Source organism: Zosterops lateralis (assembly GCF_965231275.1).
Source record: "Zosterops lateralis genome assembly, chromosome: 1".
In the NCBI taxonomy this organism is placed as follows: domain Eukaryota; kingdom Metazoa; phylum Chordata; class Aves; order Passeriformes; family Zosteropidae; genus Zosterops; species Zosterops lateralis.
The window spans coordinates 44,106,966-44,127,010 of NC_139762.1; the positions used below are offsets into that span (position 1 = coordinate 44,106,966).

General features: G+C 43.9%; 1 protein-coding gene across 1 annotated transcript in view; it reads left to right on the plus strand.

Annotated features, from left to right (window-relative positions):
- The window catches only part of SH3BP5 (SH3 domain binding protein 5), a 51,796-nt gene that overhangs the window by 29,702 nt on the left and 2,049 nt on the right, over window positions 1-20,045 (plus strand). Inside the window, exons 4-8 of the mRNA XM_083874666.1 lie at window positions 2,014-2,178; window positions 10,221-10,351; window positions 14,297-14,339; window positions 16,227-16,446; window positions 19,574-19,834. Of these exons, the coding sequence (XP_083730792.1) occupies window positions 2,014-2,178; window positions 10,221-10,351; window positions 14,297-14,339; window positions 16,227-16,446; window positions 19,574-19,834 (820 nt within the window). The remainder of the gene's footprint in view (window positions 1-2,013; window positions 2,179-10,220; window positions 10,352-14,296; window positions 14,340-16,226; window positions 16,447-19,573; window positions 19,835-20,045) is intronic.

Genomic DNA, 20,045 nt, shown 5'->3' on the forward strand with positions numbered 1-20,045 from the left:
GCATTTTATTGCCCATCTTAAAATCCCATCTCAAATTACTTCTGTGGGATACTTTGGGCCTTTATTTGTATTTGATTCCTTTACTAGCATAGGTCAAACTTACTGGATGGAAAAATTTTGTAGGTATTATGGAGACTAAAATTCAGGCTTTTTGTTGTATTCTTTGTTGGAAGCCTAGGTTGAGCTTTGTTTAAAGATCCCCAGATGGCTTTCTTGTGCTTACTGGGTGTTACGGTTTAGTTTAGTTAATGGCTAAATAAAAACATTCTATAGTCAGGCTTATTCTGAATTTGTAAAATGTATTAATACATTGGAAACAGGCAGCTGGTGACTGGGGTGAAGAGGAGATGTAACATGTGGGGTTTTTTTTCAGAGAGAAGAGATCGTGTTGGCATTGAACTTGTACCAGGATGCTGTGCATCCACTAACCTTGGCCCAAAGATCTGTGCTGCCTTGGAATGTGCAGTTCTGCTTGGAAATTAACACTTTAGTGCCCTGGCTCTTCATAAAGGTTGTAGGCAGGGTGATATGGTGTAAACTGCCTGAGAACAGCGAAGAGCATGGTTCAATGAACTTCTCTGTGGAAAACACCACCAGGCACTTGAGAAGGAAATGCATCAGGGGTCTTGGTTGGAAGGAAGTTACTGCTCTGATTGTGGTGACTTTGATTTCCCTTTCTAGCTAGTAACTGAAGGACCTCTGACACACAATTGCTATTTTTGCATGGTTACCTTGGGGTGAAGTACCTCCATGTGAGAGAGGAAAGGAAGGAAGAAGAGCTTGCTGCTATTTCAGGACATCGTGAGGGAAACTTGGTGTGCTTTATTTCCTTTTGAGACTTGTGTTTAAGTTATGAGTCCATCTCCCCTGCCATGGGGCAGGGAGGGAGGGTTTTTTCCATTACCTTTACAAATAACTGTGGTGTCTCAAGTGTGAAGGTATTTGCAGCTGGTGTTGAGGGGGTGTAGCCAGCTGTTTGCTGAAGAAATGCGCTGTTGTTCCACTTATTTTGTATCAGGGATTTTTAGCGACTTCCTAATGACCACCATTTCTTCACCTTTTCCTTTATTCATAAGACTTCTATCTTCCTCAGTGTGGTATTCTGTATGTCAGAGTCCTTTCTGGTGTTTGATTCTCAGATTCCTTCTGCGTTTATCATGATATGTAAAGTTTTATTCATTATTTTGTTCTGTCAGTCGTTTCTGGTCAAAGACTTTTTTTCATAGTATGGGCTGGGTAATTCCAATTTATTTTTGAAAAATCAATGAAGTGTAAATGAAAACTGTCTTCACGGTGCTGGATGTTCAGTTAATTGAATGTGAGGCTTACATTGGAAGGGTTGTATTTCTGAGCAAAAACAGCCCAAAAATACTCCTTTAAATAAAAATTTATGAAATATATAATGTGGAAAAATTCAGGAAAAGATTTTTTTAAAAATTCCCTTGGTTATTCTTGTGTCTGTGTGCTGGGAACTTACTTGTTCTGTTCCAGCAATAACAAAGTAAAAAACGCCCAAAGAATTAAGCAGTCACCATCTCAGAGAACTTGTTTATTCTTCATAGCAAGGTTATAATTCCAAAATATTTCCTCAGCGTGATTAATGGTATATCAGATAAAAATCCACCCTGACTAAACTCAGGGAGTGCCATTCTCAGTGTATTCTTTACATGCCATTAGTTTGCTATTTCACTTTCTTTTGGTTTGTTTATCAGTGATTAAACCTACATCATTAGGTATTATCTCTCAGCCAGGTGCTTATTTGTAGGCTATTAGCTGTGAGTTTTTTGATCACAAACACCATGAGACACTTCTTGGCAAACGTCCTCTTTGGGTGGGAGCTGCTGTCTTAGCAGGACTTACTCCAGTGAAAAATACGTCGTTTCAGGTAAAAGTTTGCGAAACAGTGACGCCGGTGTGGCTCTTTTAAAAAGTCTTGGGATTAGTGTCATACATCTTCTAAATGTGACTGTGAGGGTTCCTTTGTCTCTGATCTCAACCTTTTTTTTCCCTTAGGCACAGTTGGAGGCTCAGAGGGCGACTCAGGACTTTCAGAGGGCCACGGAGGTGCTGCGTGCTGCCAAAGAGACCATTTCGCTCGCTGAGCAGAGGCTGCTGGAAGATGACAAGCGTCAGTTTGACTCTGCCTGGCAAGAGATGCTCAACCACGCCACTCAGAGGGTAATAATAGAAACTTGCCCCAGCATCTGCCTTTTCCATGCTTTGTGTTCTCTGGTGGTGTATGAGGCACAGTTTCTGAAAGATTGAATTTTTATTTTGGTCCAGATACGTGACATGTAGGAAATGAAGCTGTGAAGATTATGAAGCCTAAGGTTAAATGATCTGAGCCTTGGCTGCTTCTGGAACAACTCTGGTGGTGGTGCTATAGTAGTGGAGTAGCTCTCTGCAGAAAATAAAATAAAAAAAGTTATTGCCATCTATTTTACAGGGATAAACAATGTCTTAAGGCATATCTGCATTTGGAATTGTGCCAGAATAATTGTGTGGGGATGCCCATTCCTGAGTACATGTGTTATGGGAGTGGTTACACTGGAAAAACAGGGACATGTTCCAGTTTTAGTATAACCTGTTCTTAGTATGGACTAAATTGAACCAGTCACTTTGCTTTAAAAATGTGATGTATTTGAATGTAGAATTACTCAAAATTGTGTGTTGCATTTTAAGCTTGCTTGCTGCTTTATCCTGAATTTTAACTTTGGAATTTAGACAAGGTCCTACCTGCTTTGTAAAGTCTTTTTAAACCTACAGAAGAGCTGCACTAACAAAGAAAGGCAGTATTCTTTCTAGCAGATGTCAGGAAGAATTTTCCTGTCATTTATCTAATCTCTGTTAAAAAAAGAAAGGTTTATTTTAGCATAAAAGAACCAAAAAATCCAAGTTAAAAACCTTTGTTCTGTTATTTCCTTAATATGCCAATGAAGCTGAGCTTGCTATTCCAAACATGCTCTCATGCCATACAATGTTCATATTGTCTTAAGTCATCAGTGCAACAGCTCTGTTCTGTTGCAGAAGCTTTTCAGTTATAAGAAAGCCTCTATTTCAGAGTGAATTTTAAAATCCAGCTGTCCGATGAAGAAATGGAACAGAAAGGATGCTAGCTGTGTATTGGGGAGAGATAGAAAACCTGGTATATATTAATGAGAAAATGAACTCCAGGACACTGTTTGTGTTATTGTCCCTGTATAATTTGGTTATGATTTGCAGATCTGGTGACTTCTGTGTTTATGAGGGGACCCCCACCTTTGCAGTGTGTGTATGCCAGCTGTCATTTTCCCTAGCTGTAATTCCTGCTCAATATGAGCAAAGTCCAGAAATAGATAACTTTTGATTCTCAGAATTGATACGTGAAAAAACCAGAAGCATTTAAGGAGTTGCTTAGAGCTCCTGAGTGCTAAACTGCTGAATTTTGGTGGACAGTGACAGCTGTCACATCTGCCACCTACCTCTCTCTAGCTGGCATAACAAAAACTTGTGTTGGGGTAGGTGACAAAAGAAACAGTGACAACTTGAGAATACAAATGAATTCTTATTTTCCTTGGCTATTTCAAAGGCATCCTTGTGCCCTTCTACAACCCTTGATCGTTCCCTGACAGTATGTGAGAGGTGTGCACCTGAGATGAGCAAACCCAGTGATTCAGAGCAGCAGATGGCTGCTGGCAGCCTTTGGTGGAGTCCTGCTGGTGGTGTTGATAGGTACCATCACTGATTGCAGGATACCTGCTTGTTGTGGGGCTGATTCAAGCCATAATGTATCTGATTTGTTACAGCTGAACAGTAAATAGGGAACACTAAGGTGTACTTACTGCAGCTGTAAAATCTCCCAGGCACTGACTGGATTGCATAGAGCAGCTGAGAGTTCCATGAATGGAAAACTTCTTGTCCCACAACTCCCAGTGCTTAAAGTAGTCTGGGTAAACTCAGTTCCCAGAAAGCACCCATCTGCACCTTTCCGTGGTGCAGCAGGTTTTGAGAGAGTTCTGTGGAAGTTTGTCCCGTGATTTTCATTGGCCATGGTGCAGGTCTTAAGGCTGAGGCCAGAGCCAGGAGGGGTGAAAATGCTGTTGGAAGTCCTGGCTGAACACACCCAATATTAGTTTGTTTGGAGTGCTTGACTGAGTTTTATAACTTCTCTAAGAGTGGAGTGAAAACTTCACTTGGCTTCAGAGCAGGCAATTAATGAAGTGCTTAGAGTTCAGCAAGGCTGAACTGGGATCTCAGGAAGCAGAAAACATTGACATTCCCTACCAAGCTATGGATGAAAAGAGGTTAGAGGATGAGATCTTTTAGAACAAAACTTTTCCTTGAATGCTGCAGTGTTGCTGACAACTCAGATTGTTACTATTTATTACATTAGAAATCACTGATGGAAAAAAAATGTTTTTTGGGATGAAGGCTGAGGGTTGAGAAGTAGACATTTTATACTTGTACATATAAAATTGTCCTTGGAGAAAGCTTTTGCAGTCTGGTTATTTGGATTTTCTAGCTTTTTTTGCATGCATTTATAGATGACAGTTTTACTGGGCAGAGAATAATCTTGCAGCAAGCCTTTTAAAGCAAGGACTCAAGTGCAGAAAAGGACCTCTGAGCTAAATATTAGAAGTGGGTTACTAATTAATTTATTTCTCTTCTGATAGAAATGTCAGGCCAGAGTAAATGGCCTGGTTTTATTTGCTGTTCTTGGGCAGAGGGAGCAGGCTTTACTGAATTAATCTGAAACTTGGACCCAAACTTGAGCCCTGTAGCAGCTTGGTAGCTGACAAACACCATAAACAGAAAGCATAAAGAAGAAGGATAGGGAAGTGAACAAATGAGAAACTGATTTCTTACATGGCTATGTGTGGAAATACTGCCAGATTACTTTTGTACTTGACCTAATGAATATAGACAAAGACTTGGGTTCCAGGGTACCAAACAGGAAATGCTGTTTCCAGACCCTTACTGGGAGGAAATAGGGATAAGGGTTGCATGTTGTAATTGCTTTTTGATGTCTTGATAGTCGGAAAAGCCATTAACACTATTTTTAATGTGACAGCCTATTTGGCTTCTGTAAACAAGGCTTTTGTAGCCACTGATCTAGAAAATCATACAGTTCAACTGATGTGAAATGGGAGAGTTACAGGAATTTTGTTTTTCCTGGGTGAGCTGGAAGCATAACGTGTGGAAAGTCTTTCTATTTATGGAGCATCAACATCTACATGGAGTATAGGCTGTCACTCAGAAATTTCTTTGCACCTTGCAGTTTGAGCTGTGTTTCCAAAGGAGGCTGTGAGCATAAATGGGAGCTGGATTCCTGCCTACCTGCCTGTGAAGATACAACTAATCCTTGCAAATGTCTGTGCTTGAGCTAAGTGTTCACAACAGAGAAGCACTGGACTATGGTGCAGTCCTGCAAGTCAGGCAGATGCTTTGCCCACTTCTACTCTTACCTTGATGTATATTTCAGGGTAAAGTCCATTTTTTCCTGAATGTCCATTTTTCCATAGATCTGAGAAGTGTAATGACAATTGGATTGGAATTCAGCTCATCAGTGTCATGTCTAGAACCTGACTGTGTTTCACAATTACTTGCCAAAAGTTCCATTATGATGAAAGGCTGTCTGATCAATAAGTGGTGTCTGGAGAGCAATTCATGTGGCCAGAGGGACAGTTCATTTTAAGATAAATTCTCTGTTGATTATAATGTAAATATAGACAGGCTTGATGAGCTCTTAAGCTGCCTGGGGAGGAAGAATATTCCTCACTCTTAGCCACTGGCTTACCAGGATTTTGGTGAGTGCAATGTCTCTTTAAAATATGGAGATGATGTTTTTGCAAGCCTGTTCGTACCTTGAATTGTAATGCTACAGTTTGGGGTGCAGAGAGCAGGGCTGTGAAATAGAGTCCTGTGAAAGGATCAAAGAATACTGAATTTTGGAGGGATGGCACATTTATGCTCCTATTGAAAATAATTCATAAAGATGTACAAATGGAAAGTACTGACAGATGTGTTACCTCTAGTTCGACACAAGCTGGAGTAGAAAGAAAGACCGTTCATGAATTTCAAGAGAAATCACTAATTTCTAATTGCTGATGCAATCTGCAGTCTTAAAAAGATTCTGCTTTTACAGTCTTTCCTGAGATATGTTGAGTTCATAAATTCTGGCAGGGAGAAGAAATGTTTTGACTCTTGATCATGAGACATTTTAAAAAGGAGAGGATGAGGGGAGAGTAAAGAGGGAGGAGGCATGCTCCCCCTTGGATTAATTTGGCTTGTGAAGCTCCCTTTGATATTACGCTGTGAAGTACCATCTGTCAGTGTAAAGTGTGTGGGTGCTTTCGTGATGTAGAGAGGAGAGATACTTCCTGCAGCTAGAAAAACTTAGAGGAAAAAGGAGGAGAAGAAAAGTCTGTGAAAGAAACAACAAAAAACCCTCATCTTTCCTTGTCCAGATCTCTCTGTCACTTTATCCTGGAAATGCAGTGATTTTTTGCAATCCCTTGTATTGTTGATTATTTCCTCCTGGTTTACTGATTCTGCATTGTCTGTTTCCTTTATTTTTAATTCTTCCCCTAGAAGAACAATCAATTTAACGTTTTCTGAAATAAACAGTCCTCCAGAGTAATTCTCTGGCTTAGATGGTCAGCTTTGCACAACTCCATTGGTAAAATTGTTCTTTTGCATCTGTTGGTATTATTACTGAGATATCACCTGGAGTCCATTTTTACTTCTGATTATGGAAACATTTTGGGTGGAACAAAGCTACTTGTACAGACTTACTGATAGTAAATATATACTCTACACTGACCTTCCTTTTCCAGACAACTGAGTAGGAAATAGAGAATAGATGAGGAGAGAAGAGGATTTGATCAATCCCTGTGTTGAGGCATTTTGCCTGCTTTGTTTCCCATTACTTGCATCTTGTAGCCTGTGCTTCCTGGGAGAGTGAGTTCTGCCTGGAGTAGGTGATCCAGTAGTTAGGGACAGGCAAGGGCTACAGGAGTGTCTGATGGTTGTATGGGATTCCTGGAAGTTCATCCACTTTGGGTGTTTTTGTCCAAGAGTTTGTCCTGTGCTCACCCTGAGGGTGAACTGAAAGGCAGGTACAGTGTCAGGAGGTGAGATGGTGAGATGTGTCTCGAGCAGCCTTTGTTTGAAGAGGTATCATCCTCCCTTTTGTCTGCCTTTTTCTAAGTGATGCTGTTGCATCTGTGATGGCTTAGGAGCATCTACAAAGCACGGTGGGTGGTAGAAGCACTTGGGTTAGACAAACCAGCTTATTTGGGAACTGTGGCCAAGAGCTTGTTTCACAAGTCCATGTGACACTGCAGTTTTTTCACCAAATGTATTATTAGCTCTAATAAAAAGTACTTCTTTCCTACACAAACCTGTCTGTCTTTTTCTAAGCCTTCTTAAGGAGTGAGAAGTTTGCCTAGCTGGTCTTATACTGAACTTCCCAGCTGCAGAGTTGGCAGCATCGTTTGCAGTTTGTTTCTGTCTGCCAGCCCTGATGGACAGCTTCTCCATTTAAAGGCTGTTTGGCTTTTGTGGCGGGGTGGAAGATCTTTTGTTTCTTCTTGTTTGAATGAAGTTCTTAAATGCATCTTGGCAGGTGATGGATCTTTGCAGAGGCATCTTGCAGTCGCCCAGGCATTATCCTCAGCCTCGGGCATGCACCTTGAGCGGCTGTCCCAGGAAAGAGGGCAGGCTGTATCTGCACACTTGTGTGGATAATGTGAGCATGAGGACAGAATTCCCACAGGAAAACAAGGGTGTAAGGGGAGAGAGGGATTTTCTTCCATCACTGATTTCTCAAAAGGATGAAGTATAGCCTTTTTCCCTCCCCTTTCTTTCTGGAAAGGGTAATGAACATGGGTATATATGGCTGGCGGGAGATTCCACATTTTGTCAGATATTTTGAGGCGTTTGCAATCTTGTCATTCTCAAATGCCAGTTCTGCAGGATTCAGCATTTCTGTAATGTTTGATACGAAACATTTGAAAAACCAGCACAATACTGGACACCTAACCTGCTTTACAGCCGTGGTGTTGGTCGTACTTATCGTGTGATTTTTCCCAGATATCAAAGTTTATGCTAATTTTGCCCCAAGAATGGATGTGAGGGACTGACATGTAACTGACATGAGCATTGGCAAATTCCAGTTGCTCCATTATTTTGTAGCTTACGGCATTTTTAAATTGCAGATTCCTTGCCACACCAGAAAGAAGATGAACCACCTTCTGTGCAGTCTTTGGAGACTGCAGTTTAATTTAAGAGACTTCCACGTTAAAACCAGCCTTGTCTGACATGTTTCACTAAGGCAAGTTGTCACACCAACTGGCTTTAAAACAGTTGTTTGAGACAAGAGGCTGCAGTTTATTTTTCAGGGTGCAGGAGAGATTATGTTACAAGCCTGATAGATTTTTTTTTCCTTTTTTCTCTTTCTTTGAAAATGGATGCCTTATATATATATATGAGAAAGTTGAAGGATGTTGGAGTTGAATATATTATTTTGTATCTGATCAAAAGATCTTTTGAAAACTTTTATTTCTCATAGTTTAAAGTTCTGTAGCAATTCCTTTAATAATGAGTGGGGTGTGCAGATGAGCAAAAAGTAGCCTCCAGTTGGAGCAGCAAGAGCTCCAAGTTGATGCTGATGGCTTTGGCAGCTTTAATCCTTCATTTAGGCATTAGAAAGGACAATATGTCAGTTTCCCCTGAGAGGAGCAGCGATCCAAGTGAGTCAGAGTTGACCATCTCTTTTCCTTGCTCCTCCCAGCCTGAGGGTTGGGAGGACTAGCACACTTTTTCAAAAAATTAGAGCTTTGTGGGTGAGGTTATTTAAAATCAAGCTATTTTGAATATTCTCTCAGTGTATGAGAGCTCAGATGCACAGTCTGGGAGTAGGAGCCAGGTGGAGCAAATTTGTGTAAAGTTGCAGAGTAGTTGGTATCACAGCTGAGGCATTCCAAATTCCAGTACTGGAGAAAATCAAGTTCTGCCATTTTTTTGTATGAATACCTTCATAGCTCCAAAACAGGAAGCTTAAAAAGAAATCACCTGCTTTCCCCTCATTGCCAGACCAACAAAGAGATGTCACCACTTTTCTGACTTGAAAAAAATCTGGATCTTGACTGCCAGTGCTCTAAATAAAACACATTTGCTGACTTATACCTCTGACATCTCAAATCTGGACAATAAAAGTACCCTGGATAAAATTAGGTGTGGCTGTGTGATACCAGAGTTCAGCTAATGGAGAGACATGTACTTTCCTTCTCCCAATGTTTGACAACCCTTTCAGTGAAAAAAAAATTTCCTAATATCCTAAATATCCTAAAATCCTAATATCCTAAATCTAAACTACCCCTGGAGCAACTGGAAGCCCTTTGCTCTTTCCTGTAGCTTTTTATTGGGGAGAAGAGGCCGATTCCCACCTGACTACACCCTCCTTTCAGGGGGTTGTAGAGGGTTGTAAGGTCTCCCTGAGCCTCCTTTTCTCCAGGCTAAACACCCCCAGCTCCCTCAGCTTCTCCTTAGCAAACTTGTGTTCTAGATATCTTGATAAATGAGGATAGGGGCTGGTTGTCAGCATAACTTTCCTTATGTGCATCATGGGGGTGGCAGCTCAGGGCTTGAACCTTTGCACTTTCAGTGTTGAAACTGTGATTTCAGGCATGTCAGCTGTTTTAAGAGAAGAACCATCTTGGACACAGTTTTCTAGTGACGGGTTATTCAGGCCAAACTGTATTCGAGTCTTCCCTCTGCTGTGGTTGGTGTTCAGCCCTTTCCAGAGTGATGGGGCTGCTGCAGCTGAGCTGACCAAGCTCTCTGCTGGGAAACGCCAGTTCCTGGGAGAGAAGCAGGAGGAAACAGAAACATTGCTGTTGAATGTAACTGGGGGACTTCTGCTAATGTTGCTCCACTTGTGAATATCTAACTAGGTTAAAAAATGGATAATCCCACAAGCTGAGGGTCTTCTGAAATTCCTGTAAAAGAGATTTTGTAACAAGGTGTAACACCTTTGTCATAATTTACACAGTGTTTGAAGACTTGCTGCTCTCTTCGGGAAAGACTTTTAAGTAGGTTCACTGGAAGTAATTTTTTCTATACCCTCACTTTCCTGCCATGAGCTGATTGGAGAGATTATAAAATTGCTGTTAATTGAAAAGATAAGAAGTGGATCATTGTATCTTGCTGCTCAACCTGTTTTTTCCCCCCTCTTGAAGGTCATGGAGGCAGAACAGACCAAAACGAGAAGTGAGTTGGTTCACAAGGAGACTGCAGCCAAATACAATGCTGCCATGGGAAGGATGAAACAACTGGAGAAGAAGCTGAAAAGAGCCATCAATAAATCAAAGTATGTTTCATGTTTGGAGAGGAATTTAATGGTGCAAACTGTTTAGAGGAAATACCTATTCTGTGGGGTTTTTGAACTTGGAAAGTGTATTGCTTTTTGGGTTCCTCTCTGTGTGTAGCAGCCTCACAGCACAATTGGTACTGGTATTTGTCCTTGTTGTCCTTCTAAGTGTCTTTTGAAACACTCGACTTGATGGACTGGTGAACTACATGGGATAAGAAACCTTCTCTGAGCAGCATCTTGGTCTTGTTCTGGTGCAGTGAACTCCTTTGTGGTGTGTGATTTGAAGAACAGGTGCATGGGATCCGCACAGGTGTGTCTGCAGAGTTCTGTGTGGATGTTTCACAGCCTAGGATTGTTCACAGTTCTTATTTTTAGTTAGGAGAGCAACAAAGCAAATGACAGAAAGCTGAAAGGTGTGAGACTGCAGGGGTGTAAGATGCTGAACACGAGGCTTGTTTACTTCCTGCTGCTGCCATGGGAAAGCTGTGTGAGAGCTGTTCTGGGAGAACGAAACACCCTTGAGAAGGCATAGCTAAGCAGCTCGTGTCATTAATAATTGTGCCTGCATTTGCTGTGCCGTTTGGCTCTGTTGCGGAGAAGTGAAACAGCTTTTTGCCCAGAACCTGTTAAAAATTTTGGCCCTGTTTACAACCAATTCTTAATCCTCTTTATATTTCACAGTCTTTTTTTTTTTTTTAATATTACCAGACTGTGGCTTGTCTAAACAATCTGCTTACAGTATTCAGCTTTTAATCTCCTCTATCTAAAAATTACTTTTTGGTGAAATCGGTCAACTAAAAATCTATTTCGATGGTGTTTGCTCAATTCAAGAAAGGACTAGCACTTCTCAAGCAAGATTCAAGCATGTTTGGTGAAACAGTGTAGTGGTGTGACTTCCTAGAATGAGCTGCATGCTGTTTGTCTAGCACTGCACAGGGGCTGTGAAAACCGTCATCAGATCACTAAATGACAGATTCCTCTGGTTAAGGGCAGTATCTGAGAACAGCTTTGGCTGCCAGGAGTTCCTTCCTTGCAATAACATTTAAAATAAAGACCATAATTAAGTTGTCAGTGGGGTCCTACATACCTTTTTATGCTGGTGTGGAGCCTGGTGTCCCAGCTGCCTCTTATGTGACGTGCCTCTGAGTTTTCATTTCTTTGCTGGAACTACCCTCAGAGGGGTGTCTTGTGTCATTCTTCTTGAGCTAAGCTGGTTTCCACTGTTGTGGAAGGATCCCAGTGTATTCTTCTGTCTCACAGCAGGGCTAACTGCAGCACAAACCATCTAGGTAGGGTGTTTTGGAGATCCTTTAATAAAGGGTGTACAGAATTGCCACTTCTAACCTAGTACTGACGTGAAAGATGCCTGGTGGCACAAACAGTTGTGGATGTCTTTGAAGTTATGCTACATAGGGATGTTGGAAAGGTCAGTCATCTCTCAACATTGCAATTTTCACATAAAGGAAAATTGCAGCTGAGCTGAAAACATCAGTGCTGTCAAGTGACTACAGAAACTGGGAAATGAGGCTGCTGAATCTGCAGCTGTTTGTATTGTAGGGTGTAGCTGGCCTCTAGCTGCTTTTCTAGCTGGACGGATTTTCCTCTAGCTGGAAGGATTTAACACCAGCATCCTGCTCTCCCTGGGTGCTGTGGGAACACTGGCTGTAATATTTAGGCCTTTCTGGCCTTCTGTTCATCTTCTCTTTCAACTTGTGGATAGACACACTGAATGAGTTGCTCTCTTTCAGGCAGAAAATGATTTGCATTTGCTCCTTGCTTCATTGGGATTAAGATGCTTAAAGCATTACTATTTTGAAAGCAAGACTGGGGCATCCTGGAGGAAAGTCATTTAGATGATTTGCCATGTAAAGCTGATGAGCAAAGGATTATTGGATAGTTATGTTTTGGTTTTGCTTTTAATTTAGTTTTTGGGTGCTTACTTGCTTGTGATCTGTGAATGTGCATACGGCTACATGTTCTTTACAGTTACAGATCTTCTGGCCCAGTGCCTCTGAGCTGTAGGATAATGAACTTCCCTGTGTTAGCTTGTTTTTGGAAGTCACTTTCTGCTCTGGTGACTTGGGCAAAGTGCCTTTCACTCTTCCTGTCATCTACTTGAAGAGCACTTCGTCTGTGTAGTGCCCGGGGCTCAGCCAGCCAGTGATGTAGGACAGCTCTTGCATCCCAGTGGTGGGAGCCACTGACTCCCACCCTGCTGAGTTACAGACCAGCCCTCAGTGGTGACAGGGCCATGGATATCAGGGAGTGCAGTGACCCCAGGACATGGGAGTGCCTTTCCTGCCAGTGCCCTGGTTCCTGCTGGCATCAGGCTGGCTGTGTGTGAACCATGAGGGAGCAGGAGTGTTTACGGGTGAGCTTCTGCCTGTCAAGCTCTTTGTCTCCCTTCAGTGGCTGAGGTGGTGTTTTTCCTACCTGTTGCAAGTAATCATTCCTCCTTGTATGTGCATGTGTATGTATTTGTGTGTACACGCATATGCATGTATGTATTGTTTTTTCACACCATACAAACACACATGTGCTTATCACTGATAGAGAGGAGACTTTTCCCAAGGCTTGTGGGAGGTTAGGACTCAAGCCTGGTTGTTCTCTTCCAACTTGCACCAGGATAAGGAAGGTTGAAAATCAGGTCCTTTGAGGCGAGTGGGTTTCACTGCTTTCCCTGCCTGTGTTTCCCTGCAACACCATTCTGTCAATGTCTGTGTGCTACCATTGCTTTGGGGTATGGCTGTAGGAGTCCTTTGTCTGTTGGATCCAAATTCTCCACTGCAGTGTTTTATTTGGCCTGGCAGGGGCATCTGTGTAGCCTTTGGCAGGGTGATGTCCCACTAAGGGAAGACAGAGGTGTGCTGTGGCTGGGTCAGTGTCACTGGAAGCATCAAGACTTGGCTATGTGTCCCTGGTGATGGTGGGAGGGTGCTTAGAAATATCAGAGCTGGAAATAACCTACTCTAATGGAAACACAACTCAGTTATTTTGTGCGTGACTGTGTAGTGAATTCAACCCTTCAAAGAATATAGGATTGATCAGAAAGCCACAGTGTCACACTCCTGAATTCTAGTGCACAGTCCAAAATGCTGCTGCATAGGGCTTATAGCTCAGAAGAGCCTTGCTGTCAGGGTAGAAACACAAGGGTACTTCACATTCTATTTCATATAAAGCCAGATCTGATTGTTTATCTCTCCCCCACTTTCCAGGAGAGCATCTGAGAGAGGAGGATGGTAGTGAGGCCTGCTGAAATAATAGAGCTTTTTTTTTTTTTTTTTTTTTTTCTCCTTTCCTGCTCAGTGTTGTATCAGATGACAGTGGTTTTAGGGCTTCAAAACTCGGAGGGTGGAAAGTGGTTTCTAGGCTTTGTTACTGCACCTTTTATACTCCTGTCCTCTTGCATCCTTATTAGCAAGTTTAGGGAAGTGCCTGGTGGGCCGCTGTTGGGAGGTGCTGTGTCCTTGTATGTGGTGCTCTGACCTCTTTTCACACCCTCTCCTTCACTGGAAAACCCAAGAACTGCCCCTTCACCCCCCACACCTGAACATGGAGCAGGTTCACCTTCTGTAGGAATTTACATGTGCCGTGGGCTCAGAAGTTAGCTGGGTAGAGAGAGGATGCCTATGCCTGAAGCTGGATGTTACATTTAAATATCTTGCAGAATCTAGGCCTGGAGGAATTATGGTGTCAACTCCAAAAAGTGGAATTTTGCGATTTGTATTTAGGTCAAAAGACCCATGAGAAATAGATGCATTGAGGAGTAAGACAGAGACACTGAGAGCATGTGTAGGTGTTCCATCATCTGGATAGTGGTCTCTTGGGATTGCAGTGATACACAAAATAGCTGTGTTAGTGCTATAAAGAGAGCAACTCCCACACCAGTACATTGCATTCAGTCCCAGTGATTGTAAACAACTGTTCTTTGTTTTTCCACAGACCTTATTTTGAACTCAAGGCGAAGTACTATGTCCAACTAGAGGTACGTATGTAATTCAGATCCATCTGAATCTCTTTACTGCTTACAGTAAATACTGAAATTACATCTAAAGTGCTCTGACAACTATGTTGTGTTTCTATACAAAACCAATTCAAAACCTCTTGAGCAATTTGCTAAGCACATTTTAAAGATAAAAGGCTAAGAGAGTCTTTGTTTCCTTGTGTGAAATAAGTGTTTGAACTCTGTCAGAACCAAAAGAGTACAGTTTTACTATCTTTGCTTCTTGTAGTTTAATGTGTCTGGGATTTATTTGTTTGTTGTGGGTTTCATTTTTTTCCCTCTGTGTTTTATGCTTCAGACTGTTAAACTCTACTTGGGGTGCTCTTTTATGTTCACTGGTTGGATCAATTAAGAGAATAAGTAACTTGCTTGCAGTACTCAAATATCGTGCAGATGTGAATTTGGGATTTGACATAAGAGGGGTTTGGGGTCTGGCTGGATAGGCTTCCAGGGCTTTTTGGCATCTCTGCACTGCATTCTGTGTGGTGCAGCAAAGTCTGGCCAGTGCCTGTGCATTGCACATGCCTTGCAGGGCACAGTGGCCCTGGGGCAGTCCTGGCAGTTCAGTGTGGGATGGTAATCCCTGCTATTACAGCCAGTCTTGGAGCTGCCAGGGATGGGAGGGCAGAGTAACTCTACAAATTCAAATGCAAGAATCACTCTCTTTCTACTTGAGTGACTTTTGCTGCATGTGGTTCCCAAAACTGGGAGCCTGGCTCCTCACAGTTGGAGAGTAGTGGCCAGTGCTGCTGTTGTGTGAGATGGGTTTAAGTGGAGCACATCGCCTTGGACTGCTGGCCCTGGGTGCAGGAAAGCTCCGGTGGGGTGCTGGGTCAGTAGGACCCTAGGTAGAAAAGGATTCCCATTCCTTGTCTGGGGTGCAGGGTGTATCCCACAATGGTTTTGTGAGCCCTTCCCTGGGCTGCCTGAGATTCAACAGCATTCTGTAAGCCTCAGGGACTGGTGTGCACCTTTCTCCTTGCCAGGTTCCAGGTTTGAGAGCCCTCTCCTGCTCTGCCATGCCTTGCCTGCCTGCAGCTGCTGCTGCATCAGGCTGAACCCTTGCCTGTCCTGGGCTGGGTGCCAGGCCAATAATCCCATCTGCCTGGAAGCATCTTTTGAGAAATTCCCTTTTTTCCATGGGCAAAGGCGCACTGTTTGAGGGCCTATTGCTTCTCCATGGCAGCTGCTCAGTGCCCTCCTGAAGCAAGGTGATTGTGTGAAAAAAGACAGCACAGATTGCTTTGAATGCACAGTAAAAACCAGCATTGAGAGAGCTACAGACACACAAGAATGTTTCCCCTTGGCAAATGGGATGTACAACACTTACGCCTTTGCTGTAGGGTGGTGCCTGGGGACGCAGGAACTGCTGTATTACAGCTGTCAGGGTTTGAGGTTTGCTGCTTTCTGTTCTGCAGGTTTAGTGAGCAGAAGTGATGGGTTTGGTGCTCAGCAGAGAGTGAGGCTGGAGCCCCCTCAGAGGTGACTCCCAGCCCTGCTGTGCCCTGCAGACAGGGGCTGCCAACAAACCTTTAGGGTGGTTCTGGGATAAGCAGTGACATAGCTGAGAGCTGCATTCCTGTTAAGGAGAGATCCTGCAAGTTCATGTCTTGACAGGGTCTCAGCTCTGTGCACTCCAGAGGCAGTCCCAGCCCCTGGCTCCCATGGTTGGCCTTGCTGATGTCACTTTCACAAGTGTCACTGCTTGTGCCAGAGTGCTTCTGAATTCTGAACTTTCCCATCCTGCAGATACCAGCTCCAGTTTGTGCTTGCCTGTGCAGAACCAAGGCACCTGGACACATAACAGGGAACTGTGTGCTGTGCCTTGTTTGTAGTAAAAGTCCATCTAATACCTGTCTCCCTTGTTAGCAACTGAAGAAAACAGTGGATGACCTGCAGGCCAAACTGGCCCTGGCAAAGGGAGAGTATAAGACTGCCTTGAAAAATCTGGAGATGATCTCAGATGAGATTCATGAGAGGAGAAGGTCCACTGCCATGGGGCCCCGAGGATGTGGCGTGGGTGCCGAGGGGAGCAACACCTCTGTGGAAGACCTGTCAGCGAGTAAACCGGAGTCAGACACCATCTCCAGTGAGTACAGAGCACTGCTGTGCTTGGGAATATCCTGTGGGCATCGTAAGAAATGCTGACATTAGGGTTGTTCTGTGGATTCTGCAGTTTTGAAATTTGCTGGCTGATGTGGGACTGTGGCTAAGTTGTCATGCTTCTTGTTATTGCAGGAGTTGATTACATTCTTTAATAGCCAGTTTTCAAGGGGAAGGGTAACGAGTTAAAGTGCATCAGCCATTCCCTTAATGTGCTTGTAGTTTTTTTGTACAGTGCTGTACGAAAGGAGCAAAATTAAACACTTCAAAGTGTGTGTCTAATTTTACACCAGTGGTGCTGCTGGGAGTGACTCGCCTGGGGTGGTGTCAGGCTGTCACAGATCATTCAGCCAATCTGGGAACAGACCTTTTGGATGAAGTGCTTGTCTTCCAGTGCTGGGCCTGTGGCAGAGGGAGCTGAAGTTGTGGCTACAGTAGTACAGAAAGGTGTGATGCTTTCATGGAAGCATGTAAGGATAAGCTCCTTTGTGCTGCAGAGTCTTTTGCCAGGGTGTGATTTCAGCAGAGCATGTGTGGTGTGAACAAGGGAAGTGAAGAAGCAGCAGTATGCTACTGCAGTGTGCTGAGGGGCTCTGTAGGAGAAATGGGTGACAGTAACAACCTCCAAAGAAGCTCCAGACAAGCAAGGTAACCTCTGCTTTCTGGTGGCACACGGGGACCTTGTGTTGCAAAGTCTGTTGTATGGTGAGTTTGCATTTGTCCTGGCTCTGGGTGAAAGTTGGTAGATGGACAGTACATGTGGCCTACTTTTGCCTCCTTCCTGGACATTTTTTCCCCTTCTTGATGCAGAAAGTCTTTTTCTTGGTGCCTAGTCCCACAAATTCCAGTTTAATTTGTATTTCAGCTTTGTCTCAGTAGGGAAAAGTCCAGGTCAGGATTGCAAGAGTTCATGATTGCACAACCCTGGTGCCCAAAGGCAGGAGATGCAATTTCCCCATAGATAACAGTGTGTACTGGCACTGAGGCCTTGTAGGTCCATGGTAGAGCCTTGTGTGAGCCATGGGAGCTGGGAGGCAGCCCTGGGCTGGCCTCTGCCCTCTGCAATGGCAGGATGTGTTTGAGCTCTCTCACTCAGTACTGTGCAGCTGGGACCTGAGTAGCAGCAGCAATGAGTACTGTGTCTGGACAGCTGATGCAGCCATGTTCCAGTATGGCTGCTTATCTTCTGCCACCCTTAATTCCTGAGGTTGATCCTTTTCAACCTAGGCAGGAATTGCCTCTTTTGGATGCCTGCAAGTCCCACTCTTCATGCAGAAGGCCTGAGGTATAACTGAGTTTTAGGATATTTTGTGCTGAAAGAGTTCAGGGACCTGGGATATAGGGGCAGAAAGAGCCAGGAAAGTTAATATTAATTAATATTAGTTGCTGGCTCCCCTGGCTGCTGCTGAGGCTGCAGGCAAGGACCAGCAATGTGTGCTCATCCCTCTCTTTGAGTTGCACAGTCTGACATGAGGGGAAGGACTTCAGCTTGTGTCTGGTGCCAACACAGAAATGGGGTATGACAGGGCAGGACTAGCAGCCTGGATTAAATAATAAAATAGCCTGGATTAATTTCTCGCTGTAATGTGGGGAGAGCTTTCCTTTTATATCTTGATTTCTGTCTGCCAGAGTTGGATGAAACACCTGTCATCAGCAAGAGTTTCTTGGCCCTGGCAGATGCTCCTGTGTGTTAGGCTGAATTTAGATGGTGGAAAGGAAGCTGCAGTTTAAGGTGTGCTGCTTGTAGACTGCCTGATGTCAGCACTTCTTGCCAAGCAGAGGACTTTAATTGGAAACAGCTTTTATTGCTTTTGCCCCCCATAGTTACTGTACTGCTCACCATATATTGATGAAACACAACAAGTGAGAAGAAAGGCCCCTCTGCAGTCTTAGATTTGACTTCATTAGAAACAAAACAACAAAACCCAAACCACAAGAAAAGCTGTCTCTGAGTATGAAATGCCCTGGAGAGGACTCAGGAAGGTAGATAATGTTGTTATCCATTTTATGTTTGAAGCCTTTTGGGTCAGTTTTGCAACGTGTAAGTGCAGTTCTGCAATCTGCAAGTCCAGCAGAAAGAGGTTGAACATCTCTGCCGTAGCCATGGCAGCAGCAGCCTCTGCTGGCACCTTCATGTCCAGCTGGAGCCCCAGGCTGCCAAGGTGACAGAAGAACTTCTTTGAAGCTTCTCCTTTGAGCCATTTTGTTAATGCTGCTGCTTTGATCCTGCTGCTTTTCCAAGGTGATTTTGAGCCTTGCTAACAATGGCAGGAATCACAAGAAGGAGGAATTGGAGATAACCTCAGGTCACTGTGGATGTCTTGCTGTGTCTGGGTCTTCTAAAGGCCAGTAAGAATCCAGCACACACTTGTGTTGTGTAGAGGCTGATGTGCATAGAGAACCTTCTGATCCCAGTGGGACTGCTTGTGTGCAGAAGTCCTTGGTCCCCACATCCTGCAATGAGCCTCTGAAGTGTGCTGAATTTCAGCAAATCTACACCCTTGTGGTGCACAAAATGGAGCCTTCTTTAATGGGTTTCTCTTGTTGTTCATAAGGACCCTGCAGCTTAATCTAGACAGACAGTTTGGAGTGGATTTGCTTAATTAGAATTCAGATCTCAGCAAACACAAGCAAGGAAAAGAATATATATACTTGGCTTTTTTAAATTTTGGTGTTGTTTGGTGATCCTCATTCAAAAAGAAATCTTGGGACTTGTGTCTTTCAAATTAGTGCCTTAAATAACCAGGAGGCTGTGCTGGGATCAAGATAGTGCTGGGGGAGGCAGACACAGGGAATTAGGCTCTAACCTAAGTTGTCTACTGAAGACAACAAGTGAATGAGGCCAGCAGGGCCAGTAAAAATCCAAGAGCTTCTTGGCCTGAGGAGCAGTAGCTACTGCAGAGCTGGCCTTCCATGGCCTGGCTGGCAGGTGTGCTGCTCCTCAGGGCAGAACCAGGCTAAGGCTTTGCACAGGGGGCAAAAAAACAGAGGGAGCAGCCTGTGAGTTAGTGTGTCCGTGTATGGAAGATGCAAACCTGAAAAACTGCCTTTGCCTGAGAAGGTGCAGGAGAGGAGGCTGAGTTACTAACTGGAATATTCTTTGAACATTGCAGTGGCTTCAGAAGTGTTTGAGGATGATAACGGCAGCAGCTTTGTGTCTGAAGAAGATTCAGAAACTCAGTCAGTGTCCAGCTTCAGCTCTGGTCCTACGAGTCCCTGTGACGTGCCCACTCAGTTTCCTCCTGCAACACGACCTGGAAGCCTGGATCTGCCCAGCCCTGTCTCCCTCTCTGAGTTCGGGATGATCTTCCCTGTCCTGGGCCCCCGGAGCGAATGCAGTGGGGCCTCCTCCCCCGAGTGTGAAGCTGAAAGAGGTATGCACAGCCGGATACGCCCTGGGCCAGTGTTTTTCAGCTTCATAAAGGGAGCAGGAAAAGCTTCCCAGCTCCCCTAGGCATATGCCAGGGAATGCTCTGAGCTGCTGGTGTCTTCTTTGGGGAATTGTGGAAGGCCCTGTGTCTCCAAGTTAACACCGATGTCTGTAATGTATTAATTACTGTTCTCCTGGCTGGGAATGTTCCCCAG